This window comes from Emys orbicularis, chromosome 1 (genome assembly GCF_028017835.1).
Source record: "Emys orbicularis isolate rEmyOrb1 chromosome 1, rEmyOrb1.hap1, whole genome shotgun sequence".
Classification (NCBI taxonomy): Eukaryota; Metazoa; Chordata; order Testudines; family Emydidae; genus Emys; species Emys orbicularis.
The window spans coordinates 43,114,282-43,141,508 of record NC_088683.1 but is presented as its reverse complement, the minus strand read 5'-3'; the positions used below and the strand labels follow the sequence as shown (position 1 = coordinate 43,141,508).

Sequence of the window (27,227 nt, the reverse complement as noted above, 5' to 3'; positions counted from 1 at the left end):
AGTTCGGTGGCATCTTAAAGGCTAACAGATTTATTTGGGCATAAGCTTTCACGGGTAAAATGCATCTGAAGAAGTGGGTTTTTTACCCACGAAAGCTTATGCCCAAATAAATCTGTTAGTCTTTAAGGTGACAGTTTGGGTATGATTTTCAGACAAATAAGCATGCTTGTTAAAATCCGTGACACTCACAGGATTTGCAAACATTTTCACAAATACTCAGTGACTGTTAGAATAACCACGAGTATCATGACTTCTCACATTATACAAATTGAACTTGATGTTTTTATTTCAGAAAATCTTTTTTTTTTCTATTTACCAAGCTCTAATCACAGCAATGGAAAATATGGATTGACTAATTTACAAAATATTCTTTAAAAGCATCATCTCAGAAGAAGTTATTTCAAAATGACAAAAACATGCCATATCCCACTGGTTTGGAATGGTTCCGAAACAATACCAAATTTGGACAACACCAGAGAACATTAGCCAGTACCCAGTATGATATTTTCAGTTTGTCTGTAACTTTAGGACAAAAAGTATAAGATGAAGAACTTTCTTGAACTGATCATTTAAAAATCTCCTTCCCTTAATAAAAACAAAATAAAAATCAGATTTCCTTTTATGTTGCTTGTATTGGATAGTACTGAGGAATGCAGAATGCAATTTTTTTAAAAAGAAATTAAAAATCCTCTAGTATTTAAAATACATGATCCTTTTATGTTAGCATGGCATCTAACATTTTATTCCTAGTTTAAACAAAATAAGAGAAGTTGATGGAATAATCAGCCATCATTATTATACAAGAACTATCAAAATGCACTGGTTTGATTTTTATTTATTTATTTAATGATAAATTGTAATTTTCTCCTTTAGGCTAAAAATCTGATAATCTATCGGTGGTTCATTTCACCTTGACTGAATTAAATTTTCCTATGGGACAGTGCAAAATATCATATTTATAAACTGCATTAGATCCTCAAATCATTTAAACATAGTGCTGACCCATTCCCAGGCTACAGCACGTCCTGATGTAATTCTAGTGCTGTAAAATGTAAATTATATATTTTAACTTGATTGTAAACCCAAAATATTACAGGCCTCATTGGGTTTTTTGTTCTTTATTTTCACATACTGAAATTTAAGAGCACATCACTCATTGTTGATAGTGAACATGCATCAAAACTAGTGCAATAAAATACAACCAACCCTGCAGCCAGTCTAATACACAAATGGCAGTTAGTTCACCCTTACTTCTGCACAAGGCAGGTGAAAGATCTTTTTTCACCAGATGTCTGTGAACTTACATATTTTATTTTGATGTTGGCTGGGAGTGGGAAGGAGGGGATGGAATTGTGCTGATCACCTCTGCTCAGATTCTGCTTTCACAGAATTTAAAATGCCCTTCGTTGACAGTATAGTCCCCAAACATCTTCATAACACAGAGGTACATTTTTCTGTGCCTCCTCCCTTTCCCCCCAATTTTTGAAATAAGGTTAATTAATTGCAGTCTTGGCTAGGGTCACTAACAGGCTAAATCCACAAAGGGACCTAGGTGTTGCAATGCCTAACTTTTAGTTGCTCTGCCACCTAGGCTTCTATGGCGGAGTTTGAAAGACTTTGGGCCTGCAACTATAACTGCTAATGAAGAGGCCTCTATATTTCCCACATTTCAAACTAATTTCTTAATTAAACTTAAACATAATTATAAAAGTTAATAACCTTAAGAAATTAGCATAGATCGTGTCATGCTGAAGTGAAACTCACTAGTGCATAATTATCCTGATCATGTGCTACCCATGGAGGTTATAGAATTACAACCAAATCCTTGCTTCAGGATGATTTCACTTTTAATCATGTCAGTAACATTTGATTAAGGCAATAATAGAAGAACTCGGAAAGAAATCTCCTCACTAACTGAAACAGGAAGCTTCAAGGACTTTTTGAGGCATATAATTTTTATTTCACGGTTAAGACGATCAGGTTTGCCTAAACCTCTGGTGCCCAATCTTCAGGTCCAGTCAAGCTATGCTCAGTACAGTTCCTAAGCTGGAGGGTTGGCAAAGATGGCTGGATACCACCTTTATGAGCCTCTATTCATAGGGAATGATAAGGGATGCTTTCTCCCATGAAATAAATTAGAGCAGATTCAAGGATGTCCTAACTTACCTTCAGTTACAACAGACCCCATTTAGCTACTTCAACAAGTACAACTACCAGAGCAAAGCAACATTCTGGCCATACCACTGGAGAGTGCGGTGAAGAGGGTGGCAGCAGCATCGGGCCACCTATACTAATTCTCCACCACTTAGAACACTAGGCATAGAATTCTAGGTCTCTTACCCTAGAGGAATCCTCAAGGGGCCCCAGAAGCCAGCTTTCAGACTCCTTTCTGACACCGGAGAAGTCATATCAGACTCAGTGTAAACTTAGATCTGGCTGATAGACTCTTGGGGGGACATTTTCAAAAGCCCCTAAGTCACATAGGAGCTCTTGAAAATGTTACCTTTGTTTCCTGGGTGAGCCAGGTTGTTTGGTTAAGTTCTCTTCATTTGATCTCACTTGAGATCACATCTGGTAACAAGGTTAGCTAAAGTGGGGTGAATAACTGATTTTTCAGTTCCCTGGCAGTTACAAAAAGGGGGGGGGGAGAATTCAGTTCAATCTGAACTGATTCTAACATTTTTTCAGAATTTTCAGTTAATTGAAAAAAGTCAGTTTCAGGTTGAACAAATGTCACTCTCTCCTGTTGAAGCTGTTTCACTTTGTATAAATAATTTAATATTCATTGAATCATAGAATATCAGGGTTAGAAGGGACCTCAGGAGGTCATCTAGTCCAACCCCCTGCTCAAAGCAGGACTAATCCCCAGACAGATTTTTACCCCAGTTCCCTAAATGGCCCCCTCAAGGATTGAACTCACAACCCTGGGTTTAGCAGGCCAATGTTCAAGCCACTGAGCTATCCCTCCCCCACAAATGAATTGGAATTCATTGGAACTTGGGTATCCCACATCAGTGCCCTAACCAGCAGGCTAGATAGTCCTTTTCACTCTTTCTCTCTCTCTCCGCTCCAATGACTATTCAGGTATTTAACACAAAGTGGAAGAGCTTCAACAAGAGAGATTCAAGGAGACCCACTCTGGACTACCCTATGCCCAATGGTTAAGACACTCACCTGGGAGAGGGAAGACTTGGGTTCAAATCCTGCTCCAGTGTGGGGATTCAAAACTGGCTCTCCTGCATCCCAAATGCCCCAATCACAGGACTAAGAGTTATGAGGGGGTGAACCACCTCCTCCTCTCTGTGTTGAGAATAGTGCCTAAAGGTATGTCTATACAGCAAAGAAAAACACATGGCTGGCCCGTGACTGGGCTTTCAGGGCTTGGTCTGCTGGGCTGTTTCATTATCGTGTAGACTTCCAGGCTCGGGCTGGAGCCCAAGCTCTGGAACCCTCTCAACCCGCTGGGTCGTAGAGCCCAGACGTCTACACAGCAATGAAACTGCAAGCCCAAGTCGGCTGGAATGAGGCAGCCACAGGTTTTTCTTTGCTGTGTAGCAGGGATCGGCAACCTTTGGCACCCGGCCCGCCAAGGTAATCCCCCTGGCGGGCCGGGCCAGTTTGCTTACCTGCTGCGTCCCCAGGTTCGGCGGATCATGGCTCCCATTGGCTGCGGTTCGCCGCTCCAGGCCAATGGGGGCTGCGAGAAGCCACAGTCAGCATTTCCCTCGGCCCGCACCACTTCCTGCAGCCCCCATTGGCCTGGAGTGGGAAGTTTTTATTACTAGACTGAAACTCAGTTAACTGCTAGTAAATACTGAAATCCACAAAAGAAGTTAAAATTAAATAATGTCTAATAATATAGGCAATGTCTATTAATCATACATTTCTTCTAGTTCCCTCTGTAATTGTTGCTCTAGAGAATTAAGTCTACCTGATTTCTCTGTCATTCACTTTAAGATTGAGAAGCTGCTATTTTCCTCTTCAGAAGGAAATCTGAGAAGACGTGCAGAGTTTGTTTCACTGTTGGTGACCTCCTTAAAGGATGGCTTTTCAATTTTGTTGAACTGGTCACCTGTCAGTTAATCATTAACATTTTTACACAAATGACCTATAGATGAAGGCTAACATGCATATCCCTATTTTAATTCATAAGTGAGGGTTATTTTTAGACAATGAAAAAGGCCCATATTACTCTGCTACATAAAGAGATATAGATACTGAAAATGTGCATTTCCCTTGTGATTGCCCTCCTGACATGAGCAAGTATTGCCTTCCCAAATGGGGATATGATAGATGGGGGATATGACAGAGGCCTATAAAATCATGACTGATGTGGAGAAAGTAAATAAGGAAGTATTATTTACTTCTTCTCATAACGCAAGAACTAGGTGTCACCAAATGAAATTAATAGGCAGCAGGTTAAAAATAAACAAAAGGAAGTATTTCCATATAACACACAGTCAACCTCTGGAACTCGCTTCATGAACAAGGTCAGCTCTCAGACTACTGCACTGGGCAGCACAGCATGATACAGTCTCCCACAGTATTCTTGCCAGCAAGTTAAAGAAGTATGGATGAATGGACTATAAGGTGGATAGAAAGCTGGCTAGATCGTCGGGCTCAACGGGTAGTGATCAATGACTCCATGTCTAGTTGGCAGCCGGTATCAAGAGGAGTGCCCAACAGGTTGGTCCTGGGGCCGGTTTTGTTCAATATCTTCATTAATGATCTGGAGGATGGTGTGGACTGCACCCTCAGCAAGTTTGCAGATGATACTAAACTGGGAGGAGTGGTAGATACGCTGGAGGGTAGGGATAGTACAGAGGGACCTACACAAATTAGAGGATTGGGCCAAAAGAAATCTGACGAGGTTCAACAAGGACAAGTGCAGAGTCCTGCACTTAGGAAGGAAGAATCCCATGCACTGTTACAGACTAGGGACCAAGTGGCTACACAGCAGTTCTGCAGAAAAGGACCTAGGGGTTACAGTGGACGAGAAGCTGGATATAAGTCAACAGCGTGCCTTTGTTGCCAAGAAGGCTAATGACATTTTGGGCTATATAAGTAGGAGCATTGCCAGCAGATCGTGGGATGTGATCATTCCCCTCTATTCAGCATTGGTGAGGCCTCATCTGGAGTACTGTGTCCAGTTTTGGGCCCCATAGTACAAGAAGGATGTGGAAAAATTGGAAAGAGTCCAGCGGAGGGCAACAAAAATGATTAGGGGGCTGAAGCACATGACTTATGCAGAGAGGCTGAGGGAATTGGGATTGTTTAGTCTGCAGAAGAGATGAGGGGGGATTTGATAGCTGCTTTCAACTACCTGAAAGGGCATTCCAAAGAGGAAGGATCTAGACTGTTCTCAGTGGTAGCAGATGACAGAACAAGGAGTAATGGTCTGAAGTTGCAGTGGGGGAGGTTTAGGTTGGATATTAGGAAAAACGTTTTCACTAGGAGGGTGGTGAAACACAGGAATGGGTTATCTAGGGAGGTGGTGGAATCTCCTTCCTTAGAGGTTTTTAAGGTCAGGCTTGACGAAGCCCTGGCTGGGGTGATTTAGTTGGGGATTGGTCCTGCTTTGAGCAGGGGGTTGGACTAGATGACTTCCTGAGGTCCCCTTCCAACCCTGATATTCTATGGTTCTATGATGTTGTGAAGACCACGACTACAACAGGGTTCAAAAAAGAACTACATAAGTTCATGGAGGATAGGTCCATCAATGGCTATTGGCCAGGATGGGCAGGGATGCAAAACCATGCTTTGAAGTGTCCCTAGCCTCTGTTTGCCAGAAGCTGGGAATGGGTGACTTGATTACCTGTTCTGGTCATTCCCTCTGAAGTACCTGGCATTGGCCACTGTCGGGAGACAGGATACTGGGCTAGATGGACCATTGGTCTGACCCAGTATGGCTGTTCTTATGTTAGGACTTAGATAAATATATGAAAAGAGAAACATACTGCATAATCCCTGCTTGCTTGATTCATGGGATCAGAGTTGATTGAGAGGATTCTTACAACTTAATCTATCACTCAGGCATTTTGCTAACAATAAGTTTGGTCCTGAAACATCTTGAGGATTCTCATCTCAGCATGAAGGGTGCTAAACAACTGTAAAGCACTTAGCACCTAAGAGAATTGTACCTAGCCTGAATAAGACACTTCTTAAATTTGCCTAAGAAAAAGATGCCATTACAGATGCACTTCTTTGGTGCTCATAAATCTTCTCTCCATATGAGGTGGAGATTAATATTCACTGCCCCCAAAAATGTGGGGCTTTAGTCATTCTGGTGATCACATAGGGACAATGTATTTTAACCTGGTTGCATTCCAAGTGACGACTAATGGATACATTTCAGGTTTTGCATACTCATTGTAACCAGTAAGGACTGTTCTCTATCACCTCTCCTTTATGCATCAAGTATTAAACAGTTGCTGAGAGAGTTTGATGCTGTTCCTCCATGAAATATCATGTGGAATATTAGGTAGGTAGGTAGGTAGGTAGATAGATAGATAGATAGATAGATAGATAGATAGATAGATAGATAGATAGATAGATAATTCTGCATATAATCAATGCTGCTTTTCATATCCATCCTTAAGAGTTAATAAAATGTTTTATGCTGTGCCCCTCTATCACAACCTATCATTCTAGTCATCTAAGTTCATTAGATATCTAAGAATCACGGTGTCTCCAAACTATGCCCCCTGTATGAGCTTAAAACCTCACGTTACATAAAACCAGCAAGAGGGATTCAGACCACTGAACAATATTAGCCTCTTGTATATCCAGCTAGATTAATTCCATTACAGATATTAGCATGTCAGAACTGAATTTATTTGGAATCACCCCCTGCCACATTCCCAATAACGTTTTAAGAGATCTAATCCTTATCCAATTTAGCACAGAAGGACAGAAAAACTGGACATCAGGCTTCTGTGATACAAGCTAATAATTATAGTAATACCACCTTGCTCTTATATAGTGAAAAGGAAAGGCTGATACAGAATTGCCTGTCTCAAGCACTCAAAAATCAAAAGTTAGACAACCCCCCCCAAAAAAATCAATGAGATTTAAAATAGTAATACATTCAGGGTCCTTTTTATTTGCCCTCTGGTTTTTGTGTTTTCAGTTTACACACCAGTCATATGTTCCAACATTTCTCTGCAACCATAATGGCTAGAAACTTAAAAAAACAAAAAACACCCCTTAAGTTAAATTTCTTATGTAACACTGGTCTACAATTTTTGAGAAGTCGTCTGCTTCAGAGATAAAATGTGCTATTTATTATGTATTTTGATGTGCTGAATTCAAATATGACAATTAAAACAACTGATTGGCTACTGTTTCTAAGATATTTAAGTTTTTACATTTTATGTCTATGTATATTGTGTAGATAGAGTTTTAATCATAAATTGTAAACCTAGGTCTTTTCATGTGTTTATGGTTGCTTTACATGATAATATTTCACCTGTCCTGTTTATGTAACACTTGAAAAATCAGCAAAAGGGTTATATAAATAAAATTTATTATGAAACAAAAGGCAAAAAACTATTCTGTACATAGTTTAGTCCTATTCAGTGTCTACTCGGCGCTTCTTGGCTTGTCTCTTGTATTCATTAAATGGAGCATCTCTTGTCACTGTCCAGCAATAGTCTGCAAGCACTGATGGGCTCCATTTGCCCTGATAGCATTTCTCCATTGTTGCAATGTCCTGGTGAAATCGCTCGCCGTGCTCGTCGCTCACTGCTCCGCAGTTCGGTGGAAAAAAATCTAGATGAGAGTGCAAAAAATATATCTTTAGTGACATGTTGCAACCAAGGCTTTTGTATGCCTTGAGGAGGTTTTCCACCAACAACCTGTAGTTGTCTGCCTTGTTGTTTCCGAGAAAATGTATTGCCACTAACTGGAAGGCTTTCCATGCCGTCTTTTCCTTGTCACGCAGTGCATGGTCAAATGCATCATCTCGAAGAAGTTCACGAATCTGAGGACCAACAAAGACACCTTCCTTTATCTTAGCTTCACTTAACCTTGGAAATTTTCCACGGAGGTACTTGAAAGCTGCTTGTGTTTTGTCAATGGCCTTGACAAAGTTCTTCATCAGACCCAGCTTGATGTGTAAGGGTGGTAACAAAATCTTCCTTGATTCAACAAGTGGTGGATGCTGAACACTTTTCCTCCCAGGCTCCAATGACTGTTGGAGTGGCCAATCTTTCTTGATGTAGTGGGAATCTCTTGCACGACTATCCCATTCGCAGAGAAAACAACAGTACTTTGTGTATCCAGTCTGCAGACCAAGCAAGAGAGCAACAACCTTCAAATCGCCACAAAGCTGCCACTGATGTTGGTCATAGTTTATGCACCTCAAAAGCTGTTTCATGTTGTCATAGGTTTCCTTCATATGGACTGCATGACCAACTGGAATTGATGGCAAAACATTGCCATTATGCAGTAAAACAGCTTTAAGACTCGTCTTCGATGAATCAATGAACAGTCTCCACTCATCTGGATCGTGAACGATGTTGAGGGCTGCCATCGCACCATCGATGTTGTTGCAGGCTACAAGATCACCTTCCATCAAGAAGAATGGGACAAGATCCTTTTGACGGTCACGGAACATGGAAACCCTAACATCACCTGCCAGGAGATTCCACTGCTGTAGTCTGGAGCCCAACAGCTCTGCCTTACTCTTGGGTAGTTCCAAATCCCTGACAAGGTCATTCAGTTCACCTTGTGTTATGAGGTGTGGTTCAGAGGAGGAGGATGGGAGAAAATGTGGGTCCTGTGACATTGATGGTTCAGGACCAGAAATTTCATCCTCTTCCTCTTCCTCGTCTGACTCAAGTGAGAATGATTCTGGTGCATCAGGAACCGGCAGTCCTTCTCCGTGGGGTACTGGGCGTATAGCTGATGGAATGTTTGGATAATGCACAGTCCACTTTTTCTTCTTTGACACACCTTTCCCAACTGGAGGCACCATGCAGAAGTAACAATTGCTGGTATGATCTGTTGGCTCTCTCCAAATCATTGGCACTGTAAAAGGCATAGATTTCCTTTTCCTGTTCAACCACTGGCGAAGATTTGTTGCACAAGTGTTGCAGCATATGTGTGGGGCCCACCTCTTGTCCTGATCTCCAGTTTTGCAGCCAAAATAAAGGTGATAGGCTTTCTTAACCATAGTGGTTATACTGCGCTTTTGTGATGCAAAAGTCACTTCACCACAAACATAGCAGAAGATATCTGCACTGTTCACACAAGTACGAGGCATCTCTGCTCACTTTGGCTAAACAGAAATGTGTCCCTTTGCAAAATCACACACTGACAAATAAGAGAGCACGACACTGTATGATTTCTAGAGCTGATATAGGGCAATTTGTTCAGCAGAGTGATGTAAGCTTCGTTATGATTGTATCATCCATGACTTCTAGGAATAACATGATGCAATTCATATCATGTATGACGCAATACCAGCTTCAGATTGCATCATTCATTGTTTTGCCTAAAAAGCAAGTACTGTCCAAACCCAGTCATAGATTTATTCATAGATCCAGTCCAAGATGTATTTTAGTCATTTCTGGTTTAAATTGAGATCCCTTCCCTTTATAACTCACTTATCCTCCGCCATTCCCAAGTCAAGGGTCGTATATACTGACCCAATAGCATATCTTGAAAACTAGAGCCAATCAACAATTTTAAGCATCATTTTCATTCTCAGTGACCCAGAATTAGTAAAGTTTGACTACATTTATTTCAGAAGCATTTTGGCTGTAGAGCAGTGTAATCAATAGATTCCAGAGCTGGGGCTTTAAAAGAACACTCATCACCACAAAACTGGTGATAACATCACAAGTGTTAGTTCCACTGCTAATAGACTTTCCTCCTCCACTGCTACTTCTACATCCTGTGGTCCTCAGGTTTCCCTTTGCTTGTCCAGTATCCAGGGTACTGATTGATTCAGCTGATGTTTGGCACAAGCCAGCAAGAACAATATGGATGATCCTTTTCCCTGTTACCTTGTGCTCTCCCATCTGCCTGTTGTACCCACCTGTGGTCTCTCATTTTATAATTAGATTATAAGCTCTTCAATGTCTAACATAATAGGACTGTGGGCACTAGGAACCAATGAACTACAACTTAATAATGACAATATGAATAAAATCTTTTCAAAAATATAGACTCTCCATGTCCTGTGCTGCCACAGCAAACCTTTATTTCTGTAGTAGTAACTCTTTTTGGAGCTGGATTTTCAAAAGCGCCTAAGTGAGTTGGGAGCACACTGATTTTCAGTGGAACTTGTACTCCTAAATCACGTACATGGTTTTGAAAATCCCATCACAGAGCCCAATCGTATGAAATACTAAGTATCCTCTGCTCACACGAATTTCACTGGGAGCTAAGATTACTCAGCACCTCCAGAAGGCACCTGGCATCCTGCAGAACTTGGCCCCAAACATCATGTGGATTAATTCTTCCACTGTGCTACATTTTCTTCTTCAAAAATCAATGTATGAACTGTGTTGTTTTAAAACCATGATTTCCTCAATATTTCTTTCTTCTTTCAGTGGTGTCCTTTTCACATTAGAGCCTGATTTCAGACCCAGCCTCAACTTGTTCATGTTCACGTGTGTGTACCGGGCAAATTAGTTGAAACAATAGTAAAGAATAAAATTGTCAAACACAGAGAAGAACATAAATTGTTGGGCAAAAGTCAACATGGTTTCTGTACAGGGAAATCATGTCTTACTAATCTATTAGAGTTCTTTGAAGGGGTTAAAACAAACATGTGGACAAGGGGGATCCAGTGGACATAGTGTACTTAGATTTCCAGAAAGCCTTTGACAAGGTCCCTTACCAAAGGCTCTTACATAAATTAACTTGTCATAGGATAAGAGGGAAGATCCTTTTATGGATTGAGAACTGGTTAAAAGACGGGGAACAAAGGGTAGGAATAAATGGTAAATTTTCAGAATGGAGAGGGGTAACTAGTGGTGTTCCCCAAGGGTCACTCGTAGGACCAATCCTATTCAACTTATTCATAAATGATCTGGAGAAAGGGGTAAATAGTGAAGTGGCAAAGTTTGCAGACAATACTAAACTGCTCAAGATAGTTAAGACCAAAGCAGACTGTGAAGAACTTCAAAAAGATCTCACAAAACTAAGTGATCGGGCAACAAAATGGCAAATGAAATTTAATGTGGATAAATGTAAAGTAATGCACATTGGAAAAAATAACCCCAACTATGCATACAATATGATGGGGGCTAATTTAGCTACAACTAATCAGGAAAGAGATCTTGGAGTCATCATGGATAGTTCTCTGAAGACGTCCATGCGGGTGCAGCGGCATTCAAAAAAAGCAAACAGGATGTTAGGAATCATTAAAAAAGGGATAGAGAATAAGACGGAGAATATCTTATTGCCCTTATATAAATCCATGGTACGCCCACATCTTGAATACTGCATATAGATGTGGTCTCCTCATCTCAAAAAAGATATACTGGCATTAGAAAAGGTTCAGAGAAGGGCAACTAAAATGATTAGCGGTTTGGAACAGGTCCCATATGAGGAGAGATTAAAGAGGCTAGGACTTTTCAGCTTGGAAAAGAGGAGACTAAGGGGGGAATATGAGAGAGGGATATAAAATCATGAGTGGTGTGGAGAAAGTGAATATGGAAAAGTTATTTACTTGTTCCCATAATTTAAGAACTAGGGGCCACCAAATGAAATTAATGGGCAGCAGGTTTAAAACAAATAAAAGGAAGTTCTTTGTCCACACAGCGCACAGTCAACCTATGGAACTCCTTGCCTGAGGAGATTGTGAAAGCTAGGACTATAACATGGTTTAAAAGAGAACTAGATAAATTCATGGAGATTAAGTCCATTAATGGCTATCAGCCAAGATGGGTAAGGAATGGTGTCCCTAGCCTCTGTTTGTCAAAGGGTGGAGATGGATGGCAGGAGAGAGATCACTTGATCATTGCCTATAAGGTTCACTCCCTCCGGGGCACCTGGCATTGGCCACTGTCGGCAGACAAGATGCTGGGCTGGATGGACCCTTGGTCTGACCCAGTATGGTCATTCTTATGTACATGTCTGTTCATGCACTTCCCCAGAACTAACATCTGTGTATGCAGAAAGTAAAATCCAGTATTAACTCAGGAAGCCACTGAATCTTCCTACAGTATGTATTAACCCATGAGAAAATGAAACTTGATTTGGATTTTCAAAGTTTCTGCATTTTAAGCCAAGAGTATATTTTTATGCCTAATAAGAACACAAATATTGGAAAACAATTTGCTAATGAAACATCATGTATTGAGTGTACTTGAGGAGACCAATGGAGGGTGAAGATTTATCTGAGAAAATTTTTGACATGAAGTGTGATCTGCATATTAACAGTAAATGAATTTCAAGATTCAGGTCAATCTAGTAGTAACTGGAAGTAATTGGAGTGGCATATGAATTATACAAACAGCTGATGCTATAGTTATGACTCACTCGTTGGTTCAAAATCCTTTCTGAAATTTCTGTCTTCATTCATTAAAATCTGTCTTCTGTAGATGAATATTTACTTCATTTTTTCTAAAAATACATTATATAATTATTTTTTTTTAAATTAATTCCATGATTGCAGCCGCAATTATATGTGGGTTTGAATATTCATGTACATTCTTGACTTCAGTCTTCAGTCACTCACCATTTTAACGTTTGGGGATGAAATTTTCCATGTTTGCTTTTTTAACAAAGGATGATCTTTTGTGCATTTGCTGACAAAATTAATTAAATAAATACCTTCAGACAAAAGATAATTTACCATATTACAAAATCTAAGTCAATAAAGATATGTTGGCCCACTATAACTAAGAAATTAGTGCAAGTATAAAAGAATAAAGAAATGTTACAAGATTCTACAATTGGTTATCTAAGGTTGTATTATAAAAAAAAATATTGTATGGTATTGCATTGTATTAGTAGCCAATTGCTCTTCCTTTATGCACTGGCTCAGCTTGTTATGCTGGCAGAGTCAATGCTCCTCCCATTCCCTGTTCCTTCTGATCTATTCCCAACCCACCCGTGAAGGAGGCAAAGTCGCAGTTCTTTGGAGGCTGATCTCCACCCATGCCATGACCCATTGGGCCATTAGCCTATGCAGGGGAGTAAGGAATATCCTTGCATCCCTGAACTCCCATGCACGAGCATGCAGGTCTAGTCATGACCTTACCTTAATGATTGTATAATTAAACACTGTACTGTAAGGCTTGCATAATGGACTGAGTCAAGGTGCAGCCATAATTTTTGCATTTTCTGAGTGCTTCACCATGCAACTGTAACATTCCTGTAATATAGTTTTCTGCACTGAATATATGAACACTTAAATTAAGGTGGTTAGCAAAGAACAGTTCAATTGGTCCACATAATAACAGCACACTAAGTATGAAGCTATAGGAAGACTGAACATTATTCTATTCTTCAACCTGATAATTAAAGAAGTTATGTTAAATTTGGGAATTATGACTTTATCATTAGGGTGACAGCTACATAATTCTAGCTTTATTTTTGCCAAGGAACAGCAATGAAAGAGGACAATCTGATCTATGCTATGTGTGTATGTTTTATCATTGCCAAAAGGAAATATCCATTGCATACACCTCCTGCTTCTCCTATATGTATGGCTGGAGGTTCACAGATTAATCACTTTAAAAAATGTTTCAAAATGTCCTCAAAAATGTGTATGATCCTGCAAGGTTGTGATTGCCTCCTCCTGACTTCAATGGGAGTTTAGCACCTTGCAAGAGACACTAAGTACGTCACAGGATTGTGCCCTTCAAATTGTGCCCTTCAAATGCCCTCTGCTTATTTTGTAGAATGCAGTGTTGTTGTAGCCTTGTTGGTCCCAGGACATTAGAGAGACAACGTGGGTGAGGTAATGTCTTTTATTGGACCAACTTCTGTCTCACCAATAGAAGTTGTTACAATAAAAGATATTACCTCACCCATCTTGTCTCTCTATTTTGTATAATACCAGCCAACAAAGTTGTATTGAAATGATGATACTAAAGAAATGTGATGTAAGATGATTTAATGCCATACTAGGGTTATATCATTGTGCACATTACTATAGTGGAGTAGTGATCCAAATATGGGGTTCTATGACAAAAGGGTTCCTGAGATACAGCCTCCTGAAATAAATAGCTTTTCTAAAGTCTGGTCTACACTAGAAAATTAGGTAGGTTTAACTACATCGCTCAGGAATGGGCAATAGGGGAGAGGACAGGAGAGGTTGGAGAATGTAAGGGGGAGCAGAGGAAGTTGGGAGTTTAGGAATGAGGGAGCCTGTCAACCCTGAATCCCTTCAATGTATGTGCTGTGATCTGGGGGAGCCCTACTCCTCTGCAGGCATCTGAACCCCTCTCCCGGCCTGCTGTGTTTTCTGGGATCTGCAGGACTCTGTTGTTCTTGGGGGTCTGAGCTCCTCTCCCTATCCCTGCATGTGAGCCGAGATCTGGGGAGACCTAGCCCTCATTAGGTGCCTGAGCCTATCTCCTTGCCACCCATGTAACCCCAGATTTTGGGGGCGGGGGGCTGAAAGTAAATCAAATTTAAACATGTGAAAATGAATAGTTAAGATACACATCACCCCTGTGTGGGATGGGGGGCTGGCCAGAGTGTGGGGAGAAGGGGCCCAGTTTGGAGCAGGGGTGGATTGGCTGGACCTGGGACATGGCTGGAGAAGCCTGGCTGAAGAAGGGGCAGGAGTCCCAGCCGGCGGTGGGTAGTAGGAATGAGGGGTCCATCAGATCAGGCTCCATAAGCAAGGAAGCATGTGAGCCTCCAGTAAGCTGCCTGAAATATATGTATGCAGCACCAGGGGGCAGGAGACAGCAAGGAGCAACTTCTTGCATGTGGCTCCTACAATGCCAGCTAAGGCTTAATAGGATGGAAAAGGGAGGGAGAGCCAGAAATGTTGATGTGGGGGCTTTGTTGCAGGAAATGATGGGACAGAGGCCAAACAAGGAGACACACACACCAGTCTCTTCTTACTTGCTCAAAGCTACTGTAACCACCAAGTAATAAAACTGTCAAGTTTTGGACAGAAGACCACAGATAAGATTTCCCTCACCTGCCCGGTCAGCAACTACACATTGGAAACATGTCAAAGCATGACCATTATCCCCATTCCACTATAACAAAATGTACTGGAAGAGGGAAGGGCATTTAGCAATAATATAACAACCCTTTGGCCTAGTGGAAAAATGACAGGATGGAACTATTCCTAGCTCTACAACTGGCCTGCTGGGTGATCTTGGGTAAGTCACTTCACCTCTCTGTGCTTCAGTTTCCCATCTATAAAATGGGGATAATGATGTAACATTCTTTCATATCTACTGACAAAAAGCACTATATAAAAGCTTGGTTATATCATGTGCAAGAACCACAACTGCCTAGATGACCACTAACTCCTACCAATAAACATTTCTCTTTCTGTTTAAAAAGTTAGGAAATTAAATGGCAAAAATCTTCATTAACACAAAGTTAAGGTTGCCTGGTAATATCCTGTGCCATTGCAGAACACTGAGTTCAGCAAAACTCAAACTTCTGAACTCAGGAAATACAGAGTTAGGGTAAACTTCCACGCCACTTTAATTCTGCCCTTTTTGGGTGATGCCCTCAAAACATCCATAACACACATAGTCACACTCTGCTTTTTTACTCTAACAGACAGGTACTATCTGCACCTGTTCTATGCCCAAACACTGAGCCTACTCCCCCGACAAAATACCACACTTGTAAAATTTAACAACCACTTCATACCCTTGTCCAACCCCTTCACACTTGCACACAGGATACCACCTAAACCAATACTTTCCCCTACAAATTATTAAATCCACAGACTGCTCTCATAACCCACCTCATTATTGACAATACCTACAGCAAGAAGATAGTGCCCTGCAATTCTAGCCCACCCAATTCTGTTCTGAAATTGGTATTGTCCATGGTGATTTTTACTTAACTCAATGTTCTGGAAGGGCACAAGCTGTCACCAGGCAACCTTAACACTTTGTTAACTAAGGGCTGTTGGTTGGTTGGTTGGGTTTTTTTTTTTTCCATTTATCATTTACGTGCCTAATTAAGAGTAGAATACAAACAAATAGAGATCAAGTCTTTGCTTTTAAAAAAAATTAAAGATAACACCATTTCAAAATAAAGATATTATTTACTTTGGAACAGAAAAACTAGCAAGGACAGTATTTGAAATTACTCTGGATAGGAAAAAAACCTAACAGAGGGGATAAGTGTGGAAGGCAGGAAACCTTTAGGAGGGTCTCCTTATGGAGTTTTCTGTTAATTGTTTCTTTGTGGGGATTTGGCTAGAGGGCCTGTAATGACCACAGAGAGTGAGAACTTCCAAGCTTTGTTCCTTGAGGATCCTTGGGAAGGACCCATCAATTTATGAAGACAAAAGCCATAGGTACGGATAGTGTCTGACTCTACGTGCCTTGTTTGGTTCCACCTTTTACTGCAGCGTGGCTTTTGCAGGATCCATACTTCTAGTGGCTGGGCCAGCAGTAACCCCAGAGAAGACCTAGGGGATATATATTGTATAACTTGGAGCTGTATTATTTCCCTCCCAAATGTATGTATAGGAACTGGGGATTGCGAAGGGGACAGTGGCCATAGAGCCCAGCCACCACCCTCTTTCACCCTTTTAGATAGCTACTGAAGGTATGTCTACACTGGGATGGGAGCAAGCCTTCCAGCCCAGATAGACAGACTCACACTTGAGGGTTCGAGCTAATGTGCAAAAAATAGCAATGTGGATATTCCAGCTTGGGCTAGAGCTTGGGCTTTTCAGCCTAAGGAGTCAAGTGTGGTGGGGGCCCAAGTTTCTTCTTAAAAGGGCTAGAGCTTTTCACATCATCATGAGACAGATTCCAGAACCCTCCAAAATCCATCACTAGTCAAAAAATTCACAAGAGTTGGCAATACTGCAATAGTTTTGGCCTGGAGATAAAACAGTGTTCTTAGGATTTTCCCAGCTTTCACAAACTCTACATTTCCAGATGACACTACAAAATGCTGTAAAAATATAGTTGTTCAAGGTTCCCCTATCAAACCAAATTAACTACTCAACTGCCACTATATATGAAGAGCAATTGATTGTGTTTTCAATATAGCTTGCTTTGTTTGGTAGGTGTCCCAAGAACCAAATATAATAACAAGAAGAAGAAGAACAAATACCCACACCTGCACTCCAGAAAAGATTGAACAATTCACTAAGGTGGATTCATGTGCAAAAGCTGACACATCCATCAAATTTACTCATTCCCATTACAAGTGTAAAAGTTCTATCCCTATTAAGATCACATTCTGCTATGTGATATTCTGGGTTTAAAATGTAACTTGTGGAAGTTCATCTAAGCAGAAACTAATGTCATATCAATTACATCAATACACTGTGCTTTGGAGATTATGATGACCCTGCTGTCATGAAAGTGTCACAGAATATTACATGGATGAATCCTTCAGGGGAATAAAATCTTCTTTGCAATATAAATATAAGTAAACAAAGAGGCGTCAAATATAAGCACTTTTAAGACTGATTACCTGCATTCAAAAGCTAAACAATTATCTCCAGATAACAGAAAGTTATATTCTTCCCTGTTCATCAAAGCTTTCTGGGTGCTGTGAAGGTATTCTTCATATCATCCATTATGTTTAATCAATTTTAACAAAGCCATGTCTATAGGACTCAATGTGACAATACAGTAATAGCAGTTACACCCATGAAATTCCACTGAGGTCTATATGGTTGCATGGGAGTAATCGAGAGGAGAAAGTGACCCAACATCTAAACAGTCTGGACAGAACAGAGCAGGATACTCTGAAGCCAAACCAAAAAATAATCTACATAGCTGGTAAAATGCTCATTGTCCCAGCTATTGAAAATTGCTACATTCTTGCAAAACCAGGCCTGATTCAGTCAGCCTTCCCAGCAGGAAGGGTCATCTGAAATCAGTGTGAGCTGTACATTGGAGAGCTTGCAAGATCAGACTCTAACTTTCTGCCTTTCCCCACCCCAATGTTGCTTTCAGTGTATTTAAGTATTATTTACCAACAGGAACACTGGCAATTTTTATGAAAATAACTAAAATACCACCTTTTATGCTTGTGGATCATAAGAACACACCTCTGCAGCTTATTTCATTAGTATTTTATAGGCTGTATTTTGTCTGAATGTGAAAGGTACTTCCCCACACTGCCGCCATCATCACAAGTGACCTCCTCTCAGATAAGAGGCTAGCAAAATCTCTTAGAGATATGTGCCATTCGCTTTTTACCCCTTTTCCACCCATTTCCTTATTAAAATATTTACCAACTTTTTAAGGCAGAGTGAGTTCCCTATGACCAACTCCAACATTTATTTCTAAACTTTCTAGAATCAAGAGCTTTAATGCAATGGTATATTGAAGTTAGCAATTCCAATGGAAGTGCACATGCACATTTATTTTGCACTTACTGGCATGGGCACTTTGTTACATTTAAATTCTTGTAGTTCAGACTATAATGTTTCACATGTACATATCTCTCAGCCACAACAGAAGGTCCATGAAGGTGTCTGAGATGTGTTACTGGTCAAAGTGAGAGCTCAGCATCCTACATGCGTGTAGGAAAGGGCCAGGTACCTTCTACAGAGGCTCTGGGGCTTTTCCAGTGACTGAGACTTAACAGAATCATAGAAAATTAGGGTTGGAAGAGACCTCAGGAGGTCATCTAGTCCAACCCCCTGCTCAAAGCAGGACCAACCCCAACTAAATCATCCCAGCCAGGGCTTGGTCAAAGCGTGTCTTAAAAACCTCTAAGGGTGGAGATTCCACCACCTCCCTAGGTAACTCATTCCAGTGTTTCACCACTCTCCTAGTGAAATAGATTTTCCTAATATCCAACCTAGGCCTACCCCACTGCAATTTGAGACCATTGTTCCTTGTTCTGTCATCTGCCATCACTGAGAACAGCCTACCCTCCATCCTCTTTTGAACCCCCCTTCAGATAGTTGAAGGCTGTTATCAATCCCCCCTCACTCTTCTCTTCTGCAGACTAAATAAGCCCAGTTCCCTCAGCCTTTTCTCATAAGTCATGTGCCCCATCCCCCTAATCATTTTCGTTGTCCTCCGCTGGACTCTCTCCAATTTGTTCACATCCTTTCTGTAGTGGGGGGCCCAAAACTGGATGCAATACTCCAGATGTGGCCTCACCAGTATTGAATAGAGGGGAATAATCACTTCCCTCGATCTGCTGGCAATGCTCCTACTAATGCAGCACAATATTCTGTTAGCCTTCTTGGTAACAAGGACACACTGTTGACTTATATCCAGCTTCTCGTCCACTGTAATTCCCAGGTCCTTTTCTGCAGAACTGCCGCTTAGCCAGTCGGTCCCCAGCTTGTAGCAGTGCATGGGATTTTTCCATCCTAAGTGCAGTACTCTGCACTTGTCCTTGTTGAACGTCATCAGATTTCTTTTGACCAATCCTCCAATTTGTCTAGGTCACTCTGGACCCTATCCCTACCCTCCAGCATATCTACCTCTCCCCCTAGCTTAGTGTCATCTGCGAACTTGCTGAGGGTGCAATCCATCCCATCATGCAGATCATTAATGAAGATGTTGAACAAAACCGGCCCCAGGACCGAACCCTGGGGTACTCTGCTTGATAACGGCTGCCAACTAGACATCGAGCCATTGATCACTACTCATTGAGCCTGACAATTTAGCCAGCTTTCTATCCACCTTATAGTCCATTCATCCGATCCATACTTCTTTAACTTGCTGGCACGAATACTGTGGGAGTATCAAAAGCTTTGCTAAAGTCAAGGTATATCACGTCCACCGCTTTCCCCGTATCTTCTCCAGACCAATGGTTGTAGCTGCTTCAGGCCCTTATTCAACTTTCCCTACTACCACCACCACAACAGTTAAATGATGGAAAGATCCATACAAGAACAAGTCTTCTGGTCGTGGCCCACACAGTCTTGTGTCCACCTTTCCCCTGCACAGTACCCTCAGAACCACATCAATTCCACTTCCTAGGGGAACTCTACAGCTAGGGAAGAGGCTGAATTTGGTCCTCAAATTCTGCTGCACACTGTTTGTCTGACCTCAGTATGAGTTCCACAGACCAAAGGACTGAAAAGTGCAGTTTACCTTTAATAGAGTATGTGGACTAAACCAATATAAGGGATTAATTAACACAATTATTTCTTAGGGTTTGAAAAATTGACCTCATCTGCATTTTTTCCCCACTTCTGATAAATCACTAATGTAAAAAAAAAGATAAAATGTTCTCATCAGTGTCCATCATGATACTTATAAAACAGGCTACGTTTCATCTCCTTGTATTTACAGCAACAGTTACAGCAGACCAGAGAAATCACAACAGGTATTAATCAAATACATCAATCTTTAGGGTGAGAGTGGTTTGAAATAAACTGTACACCTTAGCTTTTTATGCTAAACTTCTACACCAACCAAATGAAAATGGATCACTTTCTTTATGCCTTAACAACTTAAATTCAAAAGAATATTTATTGGAAACATCGGAAACATCATTGCAAACTTACAATATGCTGCATACTTTGTCATCATAACATTCCCCGTTTGTCAGTTACCTATTTTGCTCAAGGTTTTCTTTAAAATCATTGAAGAATCATTCAAACCCACTTGAATTAGACAGGGATTCCCTGTTCAAGGAAATGTCATAGGATGAAAGAAAAAATCTTTCAGGAAAGCATAAATATATTGCAAACTACGGACAATATTTACATCAACCAAATGGTCTGGTTTATTACCTGAAGCAAAAACAGCTTCCACTTGGAAGCTAAATTGAAAATGACCTTGTGCTGTTTTATAAAAGGCTGGCAGCTGAGGTCATTGGAGTATATTGTGATAGACAGTGCTACTCTGCATATGGTTAGGAGGCATGTCTGGTATGTGGATTACAGCCAAATGGGGGTGTGCAGAGGGTGAGGGGGGGGATCCAGTAAAGAATACTGTATCAATTCATCTGAAAATAATGACAGATGTAATCTACAACAATTATGACTTTCATGAAGAACATACATTTTCAGTAACTTTGTTTTGCCATGAAGTATGTTCTGCTCTTTTCAATTTAATACCTATAAATTAAGTATATTCTTTAATAGCCTCTTCTGACAGCGGCATAAGCAACCGTAACTATATTTCTCCAGCAGGCAGATCCCAGCTGCATAGCAGTTTATGCAGTGTAGGTTGTTGTGGTGGTGGTTTTTGTTGGGTTTTTTTTGTTTGTTTTTTTTAGCACCCTGCATGGCTTAAAATTGACTAAATCACTGAATCAAAACCAATGACATAGAACAGGACCCAGAACACATAGCAATTATTTAATCAAGTTTTAAATATGTAAATACAAAGCAACCTCCAAATTATTCACTATTGTAGGAAAATCATTAAACTGATTTTAAAAGAAAATAATTTGCAAAAAGACATTTTCTACAATTCATTCCCTAACAAATGCACAAAGAAGCACCATCACAGGAATTTAATCTGTCAATAGGACTGCATGAGTTCTCCAGTTGTTTCTATAATAGCAGTTTTCCACCAGAATAGCGTGATTGACAGATTCTTATTTTTAAACGTCTGCCTCTTTTAGCGGCAGCTTAATGTTACGATGGGGTTTCAAAGCAGGTGGAAAAATTCACACTTCTGATTAAAAAGAGAATTGCTTCTAATCCTGTGTTTTCCACTGTGCCTGAAAGTGTCCTATATATAGAAGAAATCCTGTCACTTCTGAAGTATTTAGAGAAGAAGAAAAAAATGCTTATAACTTACCGTTAAAGTTTACAGCCCGGATATAACTAAGTAGCTCTTTACCATCAATCGTGCTCATCCTTGGACACAGACCAATATATCCAGGACAGAGCTCTTTATGCATGCTATGTAGTGCATAGGCCATGGAATATACAGCATCAATTACAAACTGGACCTTTCCTTCTTGCTCATAGGCTGAATCTCTTGCAATTCTTTCTAAGCCTATGGAAAAGAAAGAAAAAAAAGAGTCAGATCACTTTGTGCTTGTGCGTATGTGCATAATCCTATGTGCATTCCTAGAGTACATCATAAACAATTAGAGTCAATTGATTGATCAAATTAGAACCCAGATATCCATCAGTGGAACACATTAAACAAGATAAAATATGGCCATCTGGTTTTACCTCTAATCATTATTTACTAAGCCAGGTTTATAAACTGTATATTGAGTTCTGGGCTGGGAAAGAGGAGAAAATATTTGATTATGAGAAAAATAGAAAAAATATATAGATTTGTATTTCCAAAATCTCTCTTTCTGGCTTACTGACTCCCATTGAACAGCTGGTTACTGTTATTTATAGGACACTTTTACAGCAGCCTGCCATTCTGGTTTAAATGAAATTTAGTGAATATCTTGATTTTTATCTACATCTATTGTTTGATAAACATTATTTAAACATGTTGAAAAGAAGGTGAATATTTGCCAAGTGCTGCTGCCATCTGTCTCTGTGTTTAAGAAAGCCTATTTTGAGGTCTTTTCCCTATATTTAACACTAAGTTATTCTTCAAATTGAGAATCATGTATCTTATTCTAATTTATTTGCTTCTTTTTCTCATAAAGCCTTTATTTTCCATAGAAAAAAATTCAGACCAAATGAGTGCCACACATGGGTCACATGAAGTAGCTTGAGGTATGGGTGGTTAGGATGGGAAGAGCACACCTAACCGAGAACAAGAGGTGGATGATGTTTTTTTAAACAACTAACAAAATCATCCAAAACACAGGACTTGGTGGTGACAGGGGACTTCAGCGACTGAGACATCTGTGGGGAAAATAATACAGCAGAGCATGGATTATCCAACAAGTTCTTGGAATGCACTGGAGATAATTTTTTATTTCAGAAGGTGGAGAAAGCAACTAGGGGAGAGACTATTCTAGATTTGATTCTGACAAACAGGGAGGAACTAGTTGAGAATTTGAAAGTAGAAGGCCGCTTGGGTGAAAGTGATCATGAAGTTCATGACTCTAAGGCATAGGTGCAAGAACAAGGGGTGCTGGGGGTGCTGCCACACTTCCTGGCTTGAAGTGGTTTCCATCATATACAGGGTTCACAGTTTGATTCAATGGATCTCAGAACCTCCACTATACAAATTGTTCCAGCACCCCTGCTCTAAGGAATGGTAGGAGGGAAAACAACATAATAAAGACAATGGACTTCAAGAAAGCCAACTTTAGCAAATTCAGAGAATTAGTAGGCAAGAGCCCATGGGAAGCAAGTCTAAGGGAAAAAAGAATTCAGGAGAACTGGCTGTTTTTTAAAGAGATATTATTAAGCGCATAAGAGCAAACTATCCCAATGAGAAGGAAAGATAGGAAGTATGGTCAGAGACCACCCTGACTTAACCAAAAAATATTCAGTGACCTGAAACTCAAAAAAGAGTCATACAAAAAGTGGAAACTAGGTCAAAATACAAAGGATGAATATATATATATAAACAAGCAAGTAGGGATAAAGTTAAAAAGACCAAGGCACAAAATGAGATCAAACTAGCAAGGAATATAAAGGGTAACAAGAAAAGATTCTATAAATGCATTAGAAACAAGAGGAAGACCAAAGACAGGGTAGGCCCATAATTCAGTGAGGAGGGAAAGACAATAAGAGAAAATGCAGCAATGGCCAAAGTGTTAAATGCCTTTTTTGTTTCAATTTTTACCAGAAAAGTTAGCAGTGATTGGATGACTAACATAGTGAACATCAGTGTAAATGGGATAGCATTTAAGGATAAAACAGGAAAAGAACAAATTAAGAATTACTTAGACAAGTTACATGTCTTAAAATATGCAGAGGCTGCTGAAATGCATCCTAGAATACTTGGTGAACTGGCTGAAGAGATTTCTGAGCCATTAGCGATTATCTTTGAGAACTCATGGAGGATGAGAAAGTTCCCAGAGGACTAGAAAAGGGCAAATATAGTACCTATCTATAAAATGGAGAATAACGACAATCCAGGGAATTATAGAACAGTCATCTTCACTTTGGTACCCAGAAAGATAATGGAGGAAACAAACAATCAATTTCTAAGCACCTAGAAAAAATAAGGTGATAAGTAACAGTCAACATGCATTTTTCAAGAACAAATCATGTCAAACCAACCTAATATCCTTCTTTGACAAGGTAACAAGCCTTGTGGATGGGGGGAAGCAGCAGATGTGATATATCTCAACTTTAGTAAGGCGTTCGATATTGTGTCACATGACCTACTCACAAACAAACCAGAGAAATATAGCCTAAAAAAACCTAATATAAGGTAGGTGTGCAACTGGTTGGAAAAGCATACACTGAGCATAGTTATCAATGGTTCAAAATTAAGCTGGAAGGGAATATTGAGTGGGGTCCCAGAGGGATCTGTCCAAAATCCGGTTCTATTCAATAGCTTCACAAATTATTTGAATAATGGCATAGAGCATACATGTATAAAGTTTGTGAGTGATACCAAGCTGGGAAGGGTTGCAAGTACTTTGGAGGGCAGAATTAGAATTCAAAATTATCTTGACAAACTAGAGAAATGATCTGAAATAAATAGGATGAAATTCAATAAGGACAATGCAAAGTACTACTGTTAGGAAGGAATACTCAATTGCACAAATACAAAATGGGAAATGACTGCCTAGGCAGGAGTACTGCAAAAAAAGATCTGAGGTTTATAATGGATCACAAACTAAATATGAGTTAACAGTGTAATACTGTAAAACCCAAACATCATTCTGTGATTTATTAACAGGAATGTTGTAAGCATGACACAAGAATGAATTCTTCCACTCCACTCAGCAATCATAAGGTCTCAACTGGAGTATTTTGTCCAGTTCTGGGTACCACAGTTCAGAAAAGATATCGACAAATTCGAGAAAGTCCAGAGGAGAGCAACACAAATGATTAAAGGTCTAAAAAACATGACCAATGAGGAAAAAATGAAAAATCCTGGGTTTGTTTAGTCTGGAGATGAGAAGACTGAGGGGGGATGTGATAACAGTCTTCAAATGTGTAAACGATTATTATAAAGAGGTGCATGATAAATTGTTCTCCTTAACCACTGAGCACAGGACAAGAAGTAATGAGCTGAAACTGCAGCAAGGGAGATTTAGGTTAGAGATTAGGAAAAACTTCGTAACTGTAAGAGTAGTTAAGCATTGGAACAAATTATCTAGGAAGTTGTGGGAATCTCCGTCATTGGAGGTTTTTAAGAACAGGATAGACAAACACCTGTCATGGATGGTCTAGATCTAGATAATACTTAGTCCTTCCACAGTGCACTGGACTGGACTAGATGGCCCTGAGGTCCCTTCCAGTCGTACATTTCTATGATTTCTATGTCTTAGACAGAGATTGATATTTTAAGCAAGAATTAGCAAAAAATGGAAGGGAAAATTAGTTAACTTAAGTAGATATCAAGACGTCATGAAGTCTATTGAAATTTTGCCATTGGCATCAAAGGAATTAGAATTTCACCAAATACCAGGGTGAAATCCTAGATCACTGACATCAATGGCAATACTCCCGCTGACTTCAATGGGGCCAAGATTTCATCCAGAGATCTGTTAATTACCAGCATATTCAGTCAGTCAATAGACTTGTGTGGGAAATGTGGGTACCCAGTACCTCTGAAAACCAGCTCACTACCTTCTTTATCTACTAATGGAATATTAGTGAGAACATTGCAATTTCTGCAAAGGTACTAGTTCTTTGAAATAATATACATTTGGGGCACGTTTTGGATTGATTGTAAGCTATCGGATAGACATTTTCCAAGCTGTGTTACTTAGTGATTTGAGGGGTAAATCACATGGTACTGCACCTGTTCTCTGACTGGATGTGTTTACAAGCTCTTCCTTGCAAATACTCAAGCATGCACATTTAAAATTTATGCTCTAGAAATAAATATTAGGGCATAAAACATTGAAATTCACAAACATTTATGCAACTAAATCAATGGCACAAATGTGCAAACAGCAAACTTTCTTTTTGCTAAACAATTAAAGAAAAATATGTAGTCCTATTCTCCTATCTTAGATTATGAATGTTCATTATTCAGAGATCTAGTTTCTCATCAGTGCACATGGGATTTATATAAACAGCCCCTATTTGCTATAAGCTTTCATTTTTATTCCTCATAAATATGTGGTCATAAATCACTTTACCACCATAAATTTAGAAACAGTTTTATTATTTTAGTAGTACTTTATGTGTTTTCTTAATTAAAAGGTGGGAGAATGACATAACAGGATTACTCTGTTTCAAAAATGCTAAAGATCTTTAGCAAGTAGCTCTTAAACCAAATATTTTACACCAAAGCTCAATGCTTTTCATAATTAAGTGCAAGAGGAAAATTGCAAATCAGGTTTATGTTCAGGTCATTCTTCTTGAGATTTTTCACCAGTTTTCTCTTTCTAGCATTCTCAAACATCTAAAACAGTAATTTACAAAGATGACAGTGACTCATCAACTTAATTGGCTGTAAAATTTGATTATGCTGTACTTCCCAAAGTAAATGTTAATGTATAGCTGTAAAATGGTGCATATCGTCAATGCTATAAATATGGCAACCACCCACAAAAAAGTCATACCTTTAGTAGTCATTATTATCAAACATTATTTTTATTTATCCATGGGTATCAAGTTACAACATTTTCATTTATAGCTAGAAACTAAGGTTTACAGGGCATCTTTCTACATATAATAGAGCCTTAATGAAAGAATACAACACTATAAATCTTGCAGCAGAATTTTTTAATAATTTCATTAACAAGCTCTACAGTTTGTGATCTTGCACTGTATATTCAGGCAAAATTCCCATAGAACTCAAGAGGACTGCAGAACTTTATCTTCATATAGATAACAAAGCAAATACAACTTGGACTAAATAATATAATGTAGGCTAGCATATTAAGTTGTTCAGATATTAAGGTGATGATAATTTTGTTTGTTTTTTCTAACAGAATATATCGTAACAGAGTTAGTATGTTGCCTGAGTGGGTGACTAAGTTCACAAATAGCCTCTAAAAGTGCTGGCTCCTTCACATAGGAAGGTTGCCAAATAAGAAGCAATTCTGAAAGGAAGTTAAGGGTTGAATTTGTTTTTTCCTGACTTATTGAGAGGGAAAATTGGGAA

At 39.7% G+C, this 27,227-nt stretch overlaps 1 protein-coding gene across 1 annotated transcript in view; it reads right to left on the bottom strand.

Moving 5' to 3' along the window:
• Nucleotides 1-27,227, bottom strand: part of GRM8 (glutamate metabotropic receptor 8) — a 482,743-nt gene that overhangs the window by 159,348 nt on the left and 296,168 nt on the right. Inside the window, exon 6 of the mRNA XM_065419971.1 lies at nucleotides 21,861-22,061. Within this exon, the coding sequence (XP_065276043.1) occupies nucleotides 21,861-22,061 (201 nt within the window). The remainder of the gene's footprint in view (nucleotides 1-21,860; nucleotides 22,062-27,227) is intronic.